The 17,709-nt window shown below is 42.8% G+C and overlaps 1 protein-coding gene across 5 annotated transcripts in view; it reads right to left on the bottom strand.

Moving 5' to 3' along the window:
• The window catches only part of DENND4A (DENN domain containing 4A), a 518,288-nt gene that overhangs the window by 203,245 nt on the left and 297,334 nt on the right, over positions 1–17,709 (bottom strand). For all 5 annotated transcript variants that reach the window (XM_069222901.1, XM_069222904.1, XM_069222905.1 and 2 more), the window contains exons 11-12: positions 14,875–14,975; positions 10,858–11,076 (exon numbers count right to left, since the gene is read on the bottom strand). In XM_069222901.1, the coding sequence (XP_069079002.1) occupies positions 10,858–11,076; positions 14,875–14,975 (320 nt within the window). The remainder of the gene's footprint in view (positions 1–10,857; positions 11,077–14,874; positions 14,976–17,709) is intronic.

The following is a 17,709-nucleotide window of genomic DNA, read 5'->3' as shown; positions in this document are numbered from 1 at the left end:
TGAGTGTGCGCCTCTGCTTGTTTCTTTCTGTGTGTGCACGTTCAAGAATATATAGTATTGTGCAAAACGACAGCAAATATGTTTGCCAGTAAGATAAATAGCATTGTGTTTCGCTTACATTTCGTTTAACGAGTTAACTTGTTTTGTTTGTTCAAACACATTTCTCATGGGCCTTGGCATGTGCTGCAACTGGTATATAAGTCAAAGTATCCCATGTCTTGCTCTTAGCCCCGCCCCTAGCCCCACCCAACACACTACTAGTATATGTTAATGAGTACCTGCACTTATTTTTTCCCATTTAAAGCACTGAATATAGGTCTCAGTGTTTTGTCCTTTTTGGGTATGAGAAAGTACAGAGAGTAAACTCCTGTTCCTTTCTGTTGAATTGGTACAAATTCTATTGCTCCTTTTTGTAGCAATGCCTGGATCTCTAGTCCTAGAAGATCCATGTGTTGTTTTGACATATTGTGTGTTTTCGGTGGAACGTTTGGAGGGAATCTGAGAAATTCTATGCAATAACCATGCTGGATAATTGCCAGTACCCAAGTGTCTGTTGTTATCTCCTCCCAATGTTTGTAAAATTTGCTTATTCTCCCCCCCACAGGTGTTATGTGTTGGGGATTTCTGACTTGGAAGTCACTGCTTGTTTTGAGGAGCTTTGGGGCTTTGGAACTTCCCTCTATTCTTTTGGAATTGTCCCCCTCTATATTGTCCACGAAAACCTTCCCGCTGATATTGACTTTGATAAGTGGGCCTTGTTTGTGACGTTGTGGGTTCTGTAGCTTTTCCTCAAAACCCCCCTCTAAACTGTGTTTTGCGAAATGTGCCTCTGCTCTGTGAGGAGTAGAGTGCGCCCATGGCTTTGGCCGTATCAGTGTCTTTTTTAAGTTTTTCTTTCGCAGTGTCCACCTCCGGCCCAAACAACTGCTGTCCATTAAAAGGCATATTCAGCACGGCTTGTTGTATTTCCGGCTTGAATCCCGATGTACGCAACCATGCGTGTCTCCTTATTGTTACTGCAGTATTTACTGTCCTAGCAGCTGTATCTGCTGCATCCATTGCTGACCGTATCTGATTATTTGAGAAACCTTGTCCTTCCTTTACCACTTGTTGTGCCCTTTTTTGGAACTCTTTGGGTAAGTGTTCTATGAAATGCTGCATTTCGTCCCAATGAGCCCTATCATATCACGCCAGAAGTGCTTGTGAGTTGGCAATACGCCATTGGTTTGCTGCTTGTGCTGCAACCCTTTTTCCTGCAGCGTCAAATTTGCGACTCTCCTTGTCTGGAGGTGGTGCGTCTCCCGAGGTGTGAGAGTTTGCTCTCTTGCGAGCTGCCCCTACTACCACAGAGTCTGGTGTTAATTGCTGCATGATATACACAGGGTGTGTAGGCGGTGGCTTGTACTTTTTCTCCACCCTTGGAGTTATGGCCCTGCCCTTCACAGGCTCCTGAAACACCTGTTTGGAGTGTTTTAGCATTCCAGGTAGCATGGGTAGGCTCTGGTATTGGCTATGAGTGGAGGATAGTGTATTAAACAAAAAGTCATCCTCAATCGGTTCTGCATGCAAGGTGACATTATGAAAAGCTGCTGCCCTTGAGACCACCTGCGTGTAAGATGTACTGTCCTCAGGTGGGGACGGTCTTACTGGGTAACAGTCTGGGCTGTTATCCGATACTGGTGCATCATAAAGGTCCCATGCGTCGGGATCGTCCTGACTCATTGCAGTATGCGTTGGGGATTGCATCAGTGATGGAGTGACTACCGGTGATGTGTGCATTGATGGTGGTGGAGATGGTGGCGGAGTTGTCTGTCTTGCCACCTTTGCCTGTGGCTGCTTGTCCTTATCTTGAAAGGCAAGTCTTCCTTTCATTTTAATTGGGGGAAGAGTGCTTATCTTCCCTGTGTCCTTTTGAATGTGGAGCCTCCTTTGAGTGTAGTCTGGCTCCATTGATTCTAGTTCTTGTCCGAACTTATGTCCTTGCATTTGGGAGGACAATCCCTGTTCCTCTGTGTAGGAACCGGATTTCGGTTCCGAGGCTGGATGTTTCGGAATGGAAACCTTTTCGGTAGCCTTTTTCGGCTCCGACGACACTTTCTTTATTTTTGGTGTTGTGATCTCTCGGTGCCGACCCATTTCGGTGCCACTGTCTTGGTGCCGAACTTGCTCGGAGCCGCTGTCTCGGGCTCGGTATCTCGACCGGAGTCAGATGACTTCAAACACAAGCGTGCCCTTTTTCGGTGCCGATGATCGGTCACCTATTTTATGGGTTAAGCCATGGCCTGTTGGCGGTGGCGTCCCCTGGGCTTTTGTGGTCTTTTCGTGAGTTTTATGTTTCGACGTCTTACTCACGGTTTTCGGCGTTTCTTCGGGATCGAGCTCGTCAGAGTCCGACTCCTGGATGGAGAAGCTTTCCTCTTCCTCCTCCAAATGCCTTTGTCCTGTCGGCGCCGACGCCATTTGCAGTCTTCTAGCTCTTCGGTCTCTTAATGTCTTCCTCGACCGAAACGCTCGACAGGCTTCACAAGTATCTTCTTTGTGTTCTGGAGACAAACACAGGTTACAGACCAGGTGCTGATCTGTATACGGATACTTGTTGTGACATTTTGGGCAGAAGCGGAATGGGGTCCGTTCCATCAGCCTTGAAGAGACACGTGGCTGGGCCGACCAGGCCCCAACTGGGGATCGAAAAAACCCCGAAGGGCCACCGGAGCTCTTCAAAAGTCGGAGTCGATCTGTAGTCACTAACCCGATACCGAACGCAAACAATACCGTCGAATTTTTACGAGATTCTAACTAACTTTCCAAACCGAAACACAGAGCAAAAAGGAACACGTGCGAACCCGATGGCGGAAAAAAACCAATCTAAGATGGAGTCGACGCCCATGCGCAATGGAGCCGAAAGGGGAGGAGTCCCTCGATCTCGTGACTCGAAAGACTTCTTCGAAGAAAAACAACTTGTAACACTCCGAGCCCAACACTAGATGGCGGGATGTGCAAAGCATGTGTATCTGCAACTACACATGCCATCGAACATATATATATAGATATTTGCCACCAGTTGGCTTGCAGTTGCAGCTTGCGTCTTCAAAGCAATGCACATACTTCAACTGACACATTTCAACTGTAGCTTTTAGGCAGCAATAAAAAAGTCAAGTAAGTATTGTGATTATGTTTCTGCTACAAAAGGATCAGGCTTTTGTCTAGTGGCAGTTTTAGTGATATAAAGAAGCGCAGAAGGTTTCTATGCCTACTGCATAGAGCAAATCTGTATTTTATGTAAATAGCTGAGTACATTATTAAAGTCAGCCATTACCTGCGCTATAATACAAATGAAATGTATGTGCGGGGTGGGGGGCGGCTATGGAGAGATGAAGGGCAGTTTTGCTGGGTGGTAATGAGGGAATCCGAGGAGGAGGGAGTGGGAGCACCAATAATGATTGTTGGACTGGGCACAGGAGGTGCTGTGACGAATGGTATGTGACAAGGTGTTTTTTGAGTGTCTTGAAAGAACGTGCTGATTGAGGGAAGAAGCGCAGGTAAGGTGGCCTCTACTGTTGCACGTATCTCACACACACCATCGATTTTTTGACTGTCTACGTAGGCTAGTGTTTTAGAGCAACAGTTTAGCCAATAGCAGAGGTGGCATCTTGATGGATGACTGCTGCCGTCACTCGGGTTATAGAGGACAGCTCTGACATAGGATCAGAGACAGACATCAGATACTGAGACAGTATTTGAGGGATAGGACAATGGCACAGACTCTTTTTCAGTCGGAGGAGTCCGATTCGATAACTCCTCTTCCAGTAAATTATGAGGGAGGTGGTGAGGACAGTCCTGCTGTCCCTTCGCAAGCACAGTCTGTGCAACAGGGTAATAGTGGGTTAGCCCAACCCAGAGAGCAGGTGAATGCGGCGGCAAGCAGAGAGAGAGAGTGCTCTCTTGGGAGCTCCCCAATTTAGTTCAGCCCCAAATTCCCCCGCCCAAATCGTATTGTGGAGACATCAAAATTATCTATCACAAAACAAACTGGTTTTGTAAGGCAGGCACCTGTGTTTTTGGTCCTGTGTTCAGCGGCCATATAGAGAAACATACTAAACCCAAACATTTCTGGAAACTAGACATTCGGGGGAGTCCACAGAGGTGTGACTTGTGTGGATTCCCCAAAGTTTTCTTACCCAGAATACCCTGCAAAGCTGAAATGGAGAATAAATACTCTATTTTTCTCGCATTTCTGTCACACAAACTACAGGAATATGCTGGGATCCACAAAATTCCTACCACCCAGTGATTCCTCACCTGTCCTGATAAAAACACTACTCCACTTGAGTGCCTATACCTAGTGCCTGCATCAGGAATGGATCACCCCAGGGTTAAAAGGCTGCCTCATGAAAGGACCAACATTGACCATTGTGTGATCTATTCCTGTCGCGGGCACCAGGCCTACCCGCACAAGTAAGTGAGGTACCAATTGTATCGGGAGACTTGGGGGAACGCTGGGTGGAAGGAAATTTGTGGCTCCTCTCAGATTCCAGAACTTTGTCATCGAAATGTGAGGAAAAAGTGTTTTTTTGGCCACATTTTGAGGGTTGCAAAGGATTCTGGGTAACAGAACCTGATCAGAGCCCCACAAGTCACCCCATCCTGGATTCCCCTAGGTGTCTAGTTTTCAAAAAAGCACAGGTTTGGTAGGGTTCCCTAGGTGCCGGCTGAGCTAGAGGCCAAAATCCACAGCTAGGCACTTTGCAAAAAACAAGTCAGATTTCAATGTAAAAATGTGATGTGTCCATGTTGCGTTTCCTGTCGCGAGCATTAGGCCTACCCACGCAAGTGAGGTACCATTTTTATCAGGAGACTTGGGGGAACACAGAATAGCAAAACAAGTGTTATTGCCCCTTGTCTTTCTCTACATTTTTTCCTTCCAAATGTAAGACAGTGTTTAAAAAAGACGTCTATTTGAGAAATGGCCTGTAACTCACATGCTGGTATGGGCACCCCGGAATTCAGAGATGTGCAAATACCCACTGCTTCTCAACACCTTATCTTATGCCCATTTTGGAAATACAAAGGTTTTCTTGATACCTATTTTTCACTCTTTATATTTCAGCAAATGAATTTCTGTATACCCGGTATAGAATGAAAACCCAATGCAAGGTGCACCTCATTTATTGGCTCTGGGTACCTATGGATCTTGATGAACCTACAAGCCCTATATATCCTCGCAACCGGAAGAGTCCAGCGCACGTAACGGTATATTGCTTTAAAAAAATCTGACATTGCAGGAAAAAGTTACAGAGTAAAACGTGGAGAAAAATGGCTGTTCTTTTCAGCTCACTTTCAATATTTTTTTATTTCAGCTGTTATTTTCAGTAGGAAAACCTTGTAGGATCTACACAAATGACCCCTTGCTGAATTCAGAACTTTGTCTACTTTTCAGAAATGTTTAGCTGTCCAGGATCCAGCATTGGTTTCACACCCATTCCTGTCACTAACTGGAAGGAGGCTGAAAGCACCAAAAATAGTAAAAATGGGGTATGTACCAGTAAAATGCCAAAATTGTGTTGAAAAATGTGGTTTTCTGATTCAAGTCTGCCCGTTCCTGAAAGGTGGGAAGATGGTGATTTTAGCACCAGAAACCCTTTGTTGATGCCATTTTCACGGAAAAAAACACAAGCCTTCTTCGGCAGCCCTTTTTTCCCATTTTTTGAAAAAAACTAAATTTTCACTGTATTTTGGCTAATTTCTTGGTCTCCTCCAGGGGAAACCACAAACTCTGGGTACCATTAGAATACCTAGGATGTTGGAAAAAAAAGGACGCAAATTTGGCGTGGATAGCTTATGTGGACAAAAAGTTATGAAGGCCTAAGCGCGAACTACCTCAAATAGCCAAAAAAGGGCTCAGCACTGGGGGGGGAAGGCTCAGCAGCTAAGAGGTTAACAAAGAGCCCACTCTTTATTGCGTCTGTCAATTACTGGGTGCAATAAACATCTCACCAATTGTATCTGCGATCCCTGCACAAATAGGTGTTAGCACAGGGATCGCAACATAGCAGGCCACTTGTAGTCAGGCCCTTAGTTTATGTGTTATCCTGAAGTGAGGTGGTATTTTATCCTGTTTGCAACTGTGCTTTTATAAAGCGTACACGGTTGTGTGTGCTGCTGAGAGCTTGTTGGTACCCAAATACATGAAGTATTTGAACTGTGTTGGATGGACGTGTAGGACACAGTCTAATATGTTGTCTTATGAGGTTGTGGGCTGTTCCTAAAAGGGGGGGGGGGTGCTGTGAAGATGCCCTAGTACCCACACAATGGACCTTGTTGTATGGACGAAGGGTGTTCTGTCTTAGGTTTTCTGTTAGAGGCAGGGTACAGATGGTCTGCTCACCTTCTTACTTCATCGGTCAGTGTTCTCAGCCGTACTCTTTTTCTACTACCCAGGCTCATGAGTCAGTTGTCCTTCACCCTCATACGCTCCATCCACACCAGCTGGAGGCTGCCATTCATGCTTTTACTGCTCCACTTCAGAGAGCATGGTCAGACGAGGGAGTCAGGGGATGTAGTCGCACCCAAACAGGGCCAAAAGGTCAATAAAGAGTGAGTGTAGAGTATCCCTAATAATTTCAGTCCTCATGGTTTTACCTTGAATTTTTTTTGAAAATTAAAAAATTTCATAAAAAGGTGCTTTTGGCACCTCAAAGAACTGGGAGTGACTTAGTTTCTAAGAATCATCTTCCGAATAAGCCCTGTTACGGTTCAAAGGAGAACTCTATATGATTGGACACTGTGTTATAAAGGAATTTATTCTCATTCCAGTCGTTTGTTTGGGAGTAAAAAAGTTTAAATATTGTGTTTGGAGGGAGGTGGGGAAAGGGCATAAGCTTTTAGAACGAGAATCGTCCTAGCTACTACTGCCAAAAGCAGTCACCATGATCATGGGATGCAACGTGATTCCCTCAACTGCTGCGGAAGCACCACATAAAGCATCCCTAGCCATCACCAGACCCAAGACCTCACCTCGCCAAACGTCCCACCATCCTCACACACTTCCACTCTTCAAAACAGATGCAATGACTTAATACAAAGTGAACGACGCTGCCAGCTCCATGCAGTTTAGAGGAGGGAAGCCATCCAGTGATGATTCTAGAACAGCACCAGCAGATTCAGTGTCTAGTTCAAGTCAGTCAACAGCTGCTCCTGATGAAGCACAGAGCAGCATGCAGTGGACGCAAGAGCAGCAGAGTGGAGAGTAAAAGTAGGTGAGAAAAGGAAGCGATGCAACCCATGGGGTAAATGCAGAGGAGAAGATAACAGGGAAAACGAAGGGAGAAACCCCAGTACCAACACAACTCCAGCAACAGCCTCACCTTACCCCTTCTTCAGATGGATCCATCTGGAGCCCGCTGGCCCACAACAAACAATACCTCCATGATACGTTTCCTGGATCATTCTCAAACTGCAGAAACTACCATGCACGTCAGTCCTTTCAGGAATCGGGTATCTTTTCTTTTGACTCTTTGTCAGACCATCTCTATCTCTAAGGTACTCTCTCTTGTGCACTCCTACATACAACGCCCATTCATCAAGGCACATTCACAACTCAGTGGAAGCACACACCCAGTCCCCACGGATTCCACAGATAACTGCATAGGCACCACTTCCACAACCTATACCAGCTCAAGGGTCTTTCATTCTATTGGGGTGACAACCATCTACTCAAGACAGAATGCTATGTTGGATTGAAGGGTGTCACTAGCGCAGGCCTTCCCTACATAACACAGGAGAAAAAACTGAAACACATGTCCATGCAGGCAGGAGAAAGTCACAGCAAGACAGTGATTTCTTTTTCTACATAATTCATTTCTCTCTTACAACAGAATAACATAACACACTACTATGATGTAGTTCTTTCACTAAGCATACCCCTAGATGGATCTAATGCCAGTTTTATGCTTGTCACTTATAAAACCTTTAATATAACAACATATTGATCAGTTGCAAACAAATTCAACCCCTAGTTGACTGAAATAGGGTTATAAAATATTGCTGGGTTTCTTTCTGCGTTTTAGGGTTACAACTTGAGAACGTATTCTGTGGACTATGCTGTTAGTCCATCAAAAAGCTATGATCTACCATAGAAAGTCTTAGTTTTCATGTTATAAATGTGAAAGAATCTTAATCCATGGGTTGAGATTTGTCTCCAAATAGAGACAAAAATAAGAAATAACTTAGTGTGAATCTAGGATTTGTCCTCAAAAACACTTTATCTTGGAGCTAGGAGAGTGAAGAGAAGATAGGATGGGAAACACTTGTAATTCAATGAATTTGTAATCTACATAACTAGTGAGCATAAGAAATAAATAAAAGAAAATCACTGGGGCGTCGTCAATGAAAGAGCCAGAAAATCAGTTACCAGCACCAAGTGCTATGACAACATAAATGAGGGCAAAATATTAATAATTATGCCAGTTTATAGCAAAGCTTTCCAGAGCTAGTCTCGTCGGAAGCATTCTACTGCGCTAATACCGACCTCCCAGGTCTGTTTTTATTTGTTTTTAATGTAATGAGAATAAAAGGGCAGCGTAAAAATCAATTGCCCCAGAGATTTGGTTAGCCATCCTAATTTGTCATAATGCACCTCTGGTTCAGTAGACAGGAATCAACAAACTCGCACCCACCTCCACACATCAAACTTGTTAATGAGGGAAACACTTTTACAATCTTCATCATGCTTACAAGTACAAAATAAATCAGAATGTTTCATTACTAAGTATAGGATGTCTCCATGTAAAAACATGCTGGAGATATTTTTCAGCTTTTCAGTAGACATCACATTACGTCTGCTCAAGCAATGCTGCATTTTATAGGGGAAGTGCTACCCTCACAATGAAGGATCTGTGTGGTCATGTTCTTCATCTTCACCACTGGAAAATTATTTTTGATCTATCTAGTTAAGACACCCACCCTGCTCAGAATAATATGACGGATAAGAGAGCACTGGTGCAGCTGACGCGGGGCCTCTTTGAAAGAAAAACGTCACTGAGCACCAGTTCACATGCGACGAGTGGAAAGAAAGAGTAGAGTGGGCTCTTGCAGCAGTTTTCAATGCAAATGCCAGATTTAAGAACCTCTGTGCCAATTTGAAATAAAGGTGTTGCGTCTACAACTGAGCTTGGAGAGGTTTGCTTTATGATAATGCATTTCTCGAAGCCTTAGGACCCAAGCAGCAGACATTTTTAGCTTTTATAGCTCTTGCCACAAGGTCATCTAATCCAAAATAAATGTTCTGTTACCCAGAGACTGTAATGCACATATTCATTTCCTCCTTCCTCCTATCAGAGGTTGTGGGGAGGCATAGTAACAGCACCCTGATTTCCTTTGCCTTCACAGTCAAGTATACAGTTCTGCTCCTTTTCTGAGAACTTCCATGTTGAACAATTTATGCAATGGACACACAACATTAAACAGGACACTGGAATAATAGTTTCTCATTTGTAATACTATATAAGCAGGCACTAGGGTAATGTTTTAATGTGTTGTGTACATTCAGCTGTGGAAAGGGGCACTGAAGAGCCACAACAGTGGTCACAGGTTGGCTCTTTTTTCCTCCTACAACAATTGTCACCAAACAAAAGGTGTCACATTCCCTATTTAAAGAGAATTCTCACTGTGGAATAATCAATAGGATTTCTGAGATAGAGAGAAAGAGATAGAGAGAGAGAGATAGAGAGTAAGATATATATATATATATATATATATATATATATATATATATATATATATATATATATATATAGAGAGAGAGAGAGAGAGACATGCCCCAGTTACTTGAAAATATGGACCTCGATACCTCAGCCATCTCTCAGGTTGATTATGGCTTATGAATTGTGATGTAAACCAATGGTAAATTGCGAGACCAATCAGAGTATAGACATAATTTAGAACTTCACTTCACTGGGAAGAATGTTCAGATGCTTCTAAAAATATTTTCAAGAGAAGAATGCATTTAAAGAACTATTTGTAGACGGTTCTTGGAAGAATGTTTAGGTGCTTCTAAAAGTCTTTTCAAGAGAAGAATTGATTTGGATGACTCTTTGTTGTAGACTGCTCTAACAGGTAATGGTAATCCATACCAATGGTTATGGAATAAGATGCCTTTGAAAAGGTGGTGGTGAGAATAGCTATTAGTGCAACATTTACATTTCGGCATGTATTACTGCACCAAGGAGAGCCATAAGAGAAAGAGTCTAACATGTATATGCTTCTTGGTCAGGAGGTTGTATAACCAGAATTCACTTTTCGTCTTTTAGTGGGAGAATGGCATGCACATATTCACTCCAAGGGTAAGCATAACGATGGCAGCTCTGGTTCCTTTTACCTTGATAGCTAAGCATACATTTACACTCTTTAACTGAGCAGTTCATAACATTCACTATATCACAATTGATTACAAGTTGCACTTGCAGGTCTCTTGCATTTCAGAAATTGTCTACTGACCAAGGAAATCCCCATACCATATTGCCTCTGTACACCTATATCAAAGGCAATATCACTAACATAAAACTGTTAGTCAAAGGTGGAAATCTGTCTCATTTTTCAACAATCACAGATACATTTCTATCAGTTTGTTTTTCTCATCACGTCATAGAGGTTGCCTGGTTCCAACTAAATTCCTTTACAGTACTCAAGGGCAACATTAAAGGAAGTGGCTCACCCCCAAAAGTAAAGGTATAGTAGAAGAAAATACATAATTTGTATGATGAGAGTACATTCATTTGAACCTTCCATCAGACCACTGCCAGACAAGTCATACTCTTCTTTACCCACACCCTGACTGACAAACAGGTCCATGCCATTTACCTTGAAGTTCAAACAGTGAACTCGCATCTGTGGCTGTCTCAGATGGGGCTTGGGTGATCGGACGAAGGTACGACCTGTAACCCTTCAGCAAAGAGGCCATGAAGCACAGGAATGCCTCTTGGATCTCCAAATCCAACAAATGCAACTTCTTCCCAGAGTTGGAGTCGCTGTCATTCATTGACAGACCCATCAGGGCATCTTCACTTGGCCTGTGCTGCACTGGAGAGGAAAGAAATATGTTTTTTCAAGTTATGAATTGATATATAAGATCAAACAGCACACTGTAATAACAGTCTACGATATGTGACACTGTATTAGCAGGCTTTAGATCAATGTTTTATTGTGTCACTGTAGTTAAGGTGACATTGAAGAGTAGCAGACGTAGAAGTTGCAGGATCCCTCTTGGTTTCCTCCTACCTCCCTACAATTATTGCCGCCACACGAAATTGGTTACTCTCATTATTCAAAGACTAATGCTACTATGGAGCAATCTCCACTGTATTCAAATATGTAGGTTTTTTCAAATATTGCAAGCTTGGGCAAAAGTGTGAACTTTCAGTTACATTAAAAGGTTGACAACAATATACCTCTTCTCTCTCCCAGTTAGATTATGGCTTATAAATTGTTAAACTAACCAAAGGTTAATTGAGAAACCAGTCAAAGAATCTAGATATGATTTAGAATTATACTTGCGGGGGGAATGATGTTTAGGTGTTTGTTTTTTAAAACCTGTGAAAACTCGATTTGGATGACCCTTCTGTTATAAAAAGGTCTAATTGGGTATGAATGAAGGTACCTTTGAAAAGAGGAGTGGACATAATTATTATGCAATATTTACATGTAGGCATATTTTACTGCAGCAAAGAGTACTATGGAAGCAAGAGTCAAATTAAACATGCTTCTTGGTTGAAGAAAAGATGATAAAACAAATAAAATGCAGTGTTTGAAAAATCATATTGCCATTAGGTAACTCCTTTGATGATTTAGGAAGGTAAGATAACCATTCTCTAAATAAAAAATAAAAACTTTTACATGAAATAGAAATGTTGTAAACTGGAGCATTCACATTATCACAGGAACTTAGGTCAAAGAGGCTTTCTGTTTGTCGTAAGAGATTACGTTTACTGTTGAGATAACCAATAACAGAACATTCTAGTAATATATGTTTCACTCTACCGCCTCCTTTATTATTTATTCAAAGTTTCAAAGATTTTAATATACATCTATACGGAAATCACAACATAAAATTAGTAAAGTTGACCAACAGCTTTTTCAGAGGACGAAATAGCAACTTGCAGTTTAGTAAGGCATGGTGGGCAATGCTACGCTGGCTACAAAAGGATACAAGCCTAATAGAATACAACTTTCGTTTCAACTGTGCAATGTAGATTGTATAGTACTGAATCTCTGTTCAATTCAAACAAGAAAATCCTGTCCACCCCTAGAATAGCTTACCATATTTGGTAGGAATTAAAGAGGTTCTGGGGTGTTTGTTATTTTTTGATGGACAAAAAAACCCTTAGGACTGTGAAAAAACAGAGTCTTTATTTAGAGTATAATAGAGCAGAGGTGTTAGCCACATAATTATTGGCCAGATTGGAAACATCCCCAACCACAACTCCAGAACAACGAAGTCGTGGACAACGAAAGCGAAACAACGCTTTCGTTAACCACGACTTCCTTGTTCGGTGCCTTAACCACACATGTGCTGAACAATGCACATGTGTGGTTAAGGCACAGAAGAAGGGAGTCTGCTTCGTCAGAGGACGTGATCAGGTAAATGGGGCTGGGGCTGTTTTAGGGGCGGGGTGGGGGGAATCGGGCATTTTTAGTTTTTGGGGGTGGAGGGGTTGTGGTGGTTTAGGTTTCGGGATGAGTGTGTGGGGGTTGGGGCATTTTTTATTTTAGGGGCGGGGTGGAGGGGGTCGGGTATTTTTAGTTTTTAGGCGTGGGGCGTCGGGGTGGTTGTGGTTTAGGGGCAGGGGTTTGGGGAGTAGGGACATTTTTAGTTTTAGGGCCGGGGTGGGGGGGTCGGGTATTTTTAGTTTTTGGGGGCGGGCGGGATGGTTTAGGGCGGGGGAGGGCGCAGCGCATTTTTAGTTTTAGGTGCAGGGGTGGGGGGGTCAGGGTATTTTTAGTTTTTGGGGGTGGGGGGGGTCGGGTGGTTTAGGGGCAGGAGTGGTGGGTCAGGGTGGTTTAGGGGCAGGGGTAGGGGGTCGGGGCATTTTTAGTTCTTGGGGTGGGGGATCGGGGTGGTTTAGGTTTAGGGGTGGGGATGGAGGGTCCTGCATTTTTAAATTTAGGGGTGGGGTGAGGGGCTGGGGTGGTTTGGGGCGGGGATTGGGGTATTTTTAGTTTTTAGGGGTGGGTTTGGGGGGGTCGGGTAGTTTAGGCTTTAGGGGGGTGGAGGTTCAGGGCAGGTTGGGAGTTCGGGGCAGTTTAGGTTTTAGGGGGTGGGGGAGTCGCAGTAGTTATAGGGGCAGGGGTGGGGGTCAGCATAGTTTAGGTTTTGGGGGTGGGGTCACAGTAGTTTTAGTAATAGGGGGTTGGGGTATTTTTAGTTTTTGGGGTGGGGGTCGGGGTAGTTTAGGATAAGGGGCGGGGTGGGGGGGTCGGGTATTTTTAGTTTTTAGGGGCGGGTAGTTTAGGTTTTAGGGGGCAGGGGGTCGTGGTAGGTTTAGGGGCGGGGTTGGGGGGTCGGGTAGTTTAAGTTTATGGGGTGGGGGTTGGGGTAGTGGTACTACTGTTTTTAAGGTTGGGGGGTGGGGGATTGGGGTACGATTGTGTTAGGGGTGGGGGAGTCGCATGCTGGAACCATGCATGCCGTTCACGCATGCCTTTACCAGGAATGCTTTTACAACGAAAAAGCGTTCTTAAGGCTTTCGTGGTAAAGGCATTGTGGTAACAATGCGGTCGTTGTTCCGACTGCGTTGTTTAAGCATGTGTGGTTCCAGCATGCGCTGTTCCGACTCCTATTTGGCCAGATTAATCTGAAGTGCATTACAAATGTGTGTCAAATAAAGACAACATAAACAAGCCGATAACAAATGGCCATCAGACAAGAGAAAGAGTGTGGTCCGGTCACCCCCTCATTAAAAGTGGTGTCTTAATTCCAATGAGGCCAGGCACATCAGCTATGTTTATTTTCACACATGAAAATCCCCAAAATAAGGAATTATGGGAGGAATTATACATCCCCCCACCCCCCCAAGTAATTCCTTAGTTTTAAGGGGACTTCAGGCTACAACTGGCATTGGTCTGGACTTTCTCCACCCTCTGAGTTACTGATGCCTTTGGCATCAGTAACTCAGGGGTGGGTAAATTCCAGGCCATTTTCCAGGCCACCCTTAATGAGGATCTTGCTCTCCTATTTATCATGGTACTAGAAGAGTCAGAAGCTTTCATATTGTAGTCTTGCATCTTGGGATTTACTTAAGTTATATTGCATATCAATGACTAAATTCTTTTAAGGTGAAATTCAGTATTCTGAGAATTTTGAATGGTTACGGAATAAATATTAAGCACCTCATAGCAAAGATTTTGAGGATCCGTTAACAAGAACTGTATGCAGAAAAATGCCTCATGCTTGAAGGGTTTATCATCAATTAACCATCAATTACAGATTCAACAATAAAGATCTAACTGAGGAACACACACTTTTGACCAAGTTATAAAGAGGTAATATAACTCAGGACTCCAGGTTCTAAAGTTGGTATGTAGCTTTTAGATCACCAAATGCAATAAGGCAGGGAAGGGGAGAGTTTGAAGAACCACAAACTACAGCAAAATTTGCACACCAAGAACACCAGAAGGCTGGTGAAAATAAATTTGTAAAATATTCAACAATGGCCAGTGGAATTTCTATAAATAATTAATTCATGTTTACATGTGCTTTATGTAGAGAGCATAACAAACGTATATTCCCCACCCCAAAAAAGTTACTGGATTATTGTTTGGACACATCTCTACGTTTTCTTCATAGTAGAAAAACACAGCACCTCTAAGTTTCATACTCACACTCTGCAAGCTGCTGGTACAAGTTATGTAAAGTGTTCATGAGATTCTTGCATGGCTTCTTTGGCAGTGTCTTCCACGAGACGTGCTTTCTGTCTTCTGTCCTTTTAAACAAAAATACAACATTACTCATGTGAACGTCTCTTTAATCTCTGAGAAATTACTAAAACAGTTTGTGTGCAAACTGTAACTTCCTTCAATCCAGCAGGTTGGTGTGTAAAAGGCATGTCACATGTTTGAGTCTTAGCAACGCAGATCACTGTACCATCCTTCTACACTAAATAAAATTAATACCTTGCTTACTTAGGCAACAATTGAAACTCCAATTATTTAAGTGCCACAAGAAAACCTGTTGAAAATGTATAGTGTCCATCTGCATCCCACAGGGTGTTCCGCACCTTTATTTCCAGCCGGGCAACATTTGATTAGCTGCTGTGATGGAAGTGATAGTTGTTTTCATGTGCATATGCATGCAAAACACAGGCATGACTAATTCAAATTATTTTTGATTTAAAAAAACAACCCAACAAAATGTGATTTTCTCTACCATCTAACAAACTTGTTAGTTTATTTGCGTGGGTCAGGGAGAATATATAAATATAGTCTTAAATACAACAAAGCATAGGGTACTATCTGCCATGAAGAGAAATTTGCATTTCACGAGAGAGGTCTAACCTGCGTGTGAAATACAGTCTTATGGTACATTATATACCTTTCATTACAATCCATGAAAACATTCTTGAAACATTGCGCTGAAACTGCATTTGTGCTAAAACTGAGTGAGTCAAAATGTTGTTGAAGCAGCTTCCTCAGAGACCTCTGTAAGAGCGTCACCAGTTTCACAAAGTCTCCCTCTAGTCAAAGGGTTTACCATGCTTAATTCCTCTAGTAAGCATTGAATGAAAAAGCTTTGACTTGCCACACTTATGTCCGGTAGGAAGGACGGAGGTCCTTTGGATACTGACTATGTTTGTGTTAGCATTTATGTATCTGGTAATGAAGACAAGAGGATGCTAACAATTATGGAAGGTTCCTTTAACCTAAGGATGTCCTAATATTTGGGAAAAAACAACAGTATTAAAAAGATTTGCCAAATATTAAATGCACACATCACAGCAGTGGCAATGTAAACAGTGCACACTGCAAATAAATGTAAGTTGAAGTAGCTTTAACTGCACAGCTTTTACTGTAGGGCGCTTTTATCACAGTGTGCTCCGTTGCCTGATAGCCAAATCTGTATTACACGAATACCACTTCTGCCCTCGCCAGGCAGAGTGATGTCATTAACTATATAATTCCAGTTGTCCTCAGTGATGTTATCATTGATGTCACAGTACATTATGAGTGTTGCAATGTATGACGAGGGTGCAAGGTATAGTTACTTGCATTAACTTGTGAATTTCAGTTGTTGTTTTAGTTTAAAATGTTACATTTTAACTTACATTTTCACCTATTTATAACACCACTTTAACCTTTGTTTTTTTCCCCAGTGCATTTCTAGCATTCTTTTTTTTTTTTTTTTTTTTTTAACGGAAAGTAAGATTTTATTACCATATCAAACTATGTCAACCCCCTGCTGCCTGTGGCTAGAGTGGGACTGACCACATGCCTTTTACTCATATCCCTGCCTTTTGCCAACCTCTTGTCATGCACAGTTTTCGGCCATGTGCACCACAGAGTTGGCTGCAGGGCCTGCTCTGTGACCAGGTTCTGAGCCAAACCGCTAACTGCTGGCCAACTTGCCATCAAGCATGGCCTTTGACTGTGTGCAACCTGGGGCTTACCAAAAGGGCCTGGAGCTCAACCTCAAGCCTCAGACCAACCCCAATGGGAACCCTCCCCCTTTTTCTTTTTTTAATTGCTTTCCAGATCCAGTGGAGTCCAGGGCGCTGTGCAGGCTCCAGAGGAACTCCCGCAGGAGTTCAGGGCCAGAGCTGGCTCCCAGAGGATCACTACTATAACAAAAAATGTTTTGGTCCCTCTGGGGGAAGAATACGAATTAACCTCCACGACAGTGGTTGTACCATAAAGAACGTTCTGTACCGATGAGGGTTGTGAGTAATATATCACATTTATTTGAAGCTTAAATTCAACAATTTAAAGTAAAGTAATCGAGGTGCTCCTGTATAACGGCGCAGTGTGAGTGAATTATGTGTTAGTATAAGTGTTGCAGTCCTATTTACATGAAAACTAAAACCAAACTGTGTTTAAAAGCATGAGGTCTCAAATAAGCACCTATAACCATAGGTCAAAAAGTCAATCCACAATTTCTAATACAATGTTGACTTTTCGACCGCAATCATAGAAATTAATTCAGGGGGGTCATTTTCAGGACAGAATATTGAAATAGGAAGCACCCCTATTTGGTTGCAATCAGAATCATCCTAGTCGTGTTAATAATAAAACTATACCAATTCGCCTTCCATCTCATGTAGCCCTGGTGTGTTAATAATACCACTTTTTTACTTTGCCATCCAATGGCTTCAGGAAGGTCTTAGATCTTTCCATGAAAATTAGCCAAGTGTTTAAAGTCTTTTTTTAAACTTGTTGGTGTGGTCTTACGTTAAAGTTAAGGATCTGCAGCCCTGATTTAATCAGATTAAATGCTTTGGCTGGTAGTTCAGCCGCATGGTGAATCCAGAGGATCACAGCATCCCCAGTACCCTTACCATGATCCCTTATACTTTATTGGTTTTTTTTGGCTGTTTTTAACTTTCAATTTTCAGGACACAGGCACAGAATCTTATAATGGCACCCAAAACATTTTTGTTCAGGTTGCGGCCAGCCAATCAGACCACGAGCTCCTGCAGGAGCGTTTAGTTCCCTTATGAACAAGAT

This window comes from Pleurodeles waltl, chromosome 3_1 (genome assembly GCF_031143425.1).
Source record: "Pleurodeles waltl isolate 20211129_DDA chromosome 3_1, aPleWal1.hap1.20221129, whole genome shotgun sequence".
NCBI lineage: Eukaryota > Metazoa > Chordata > Amphibia > Caudata > Salamandridae > Pleurodeles > Pleurodeles waltl.
Note: the sequence above shows the minus strand (reverse complement) of the source record. Positions and strands in the feature narration are given on the sequence as shown.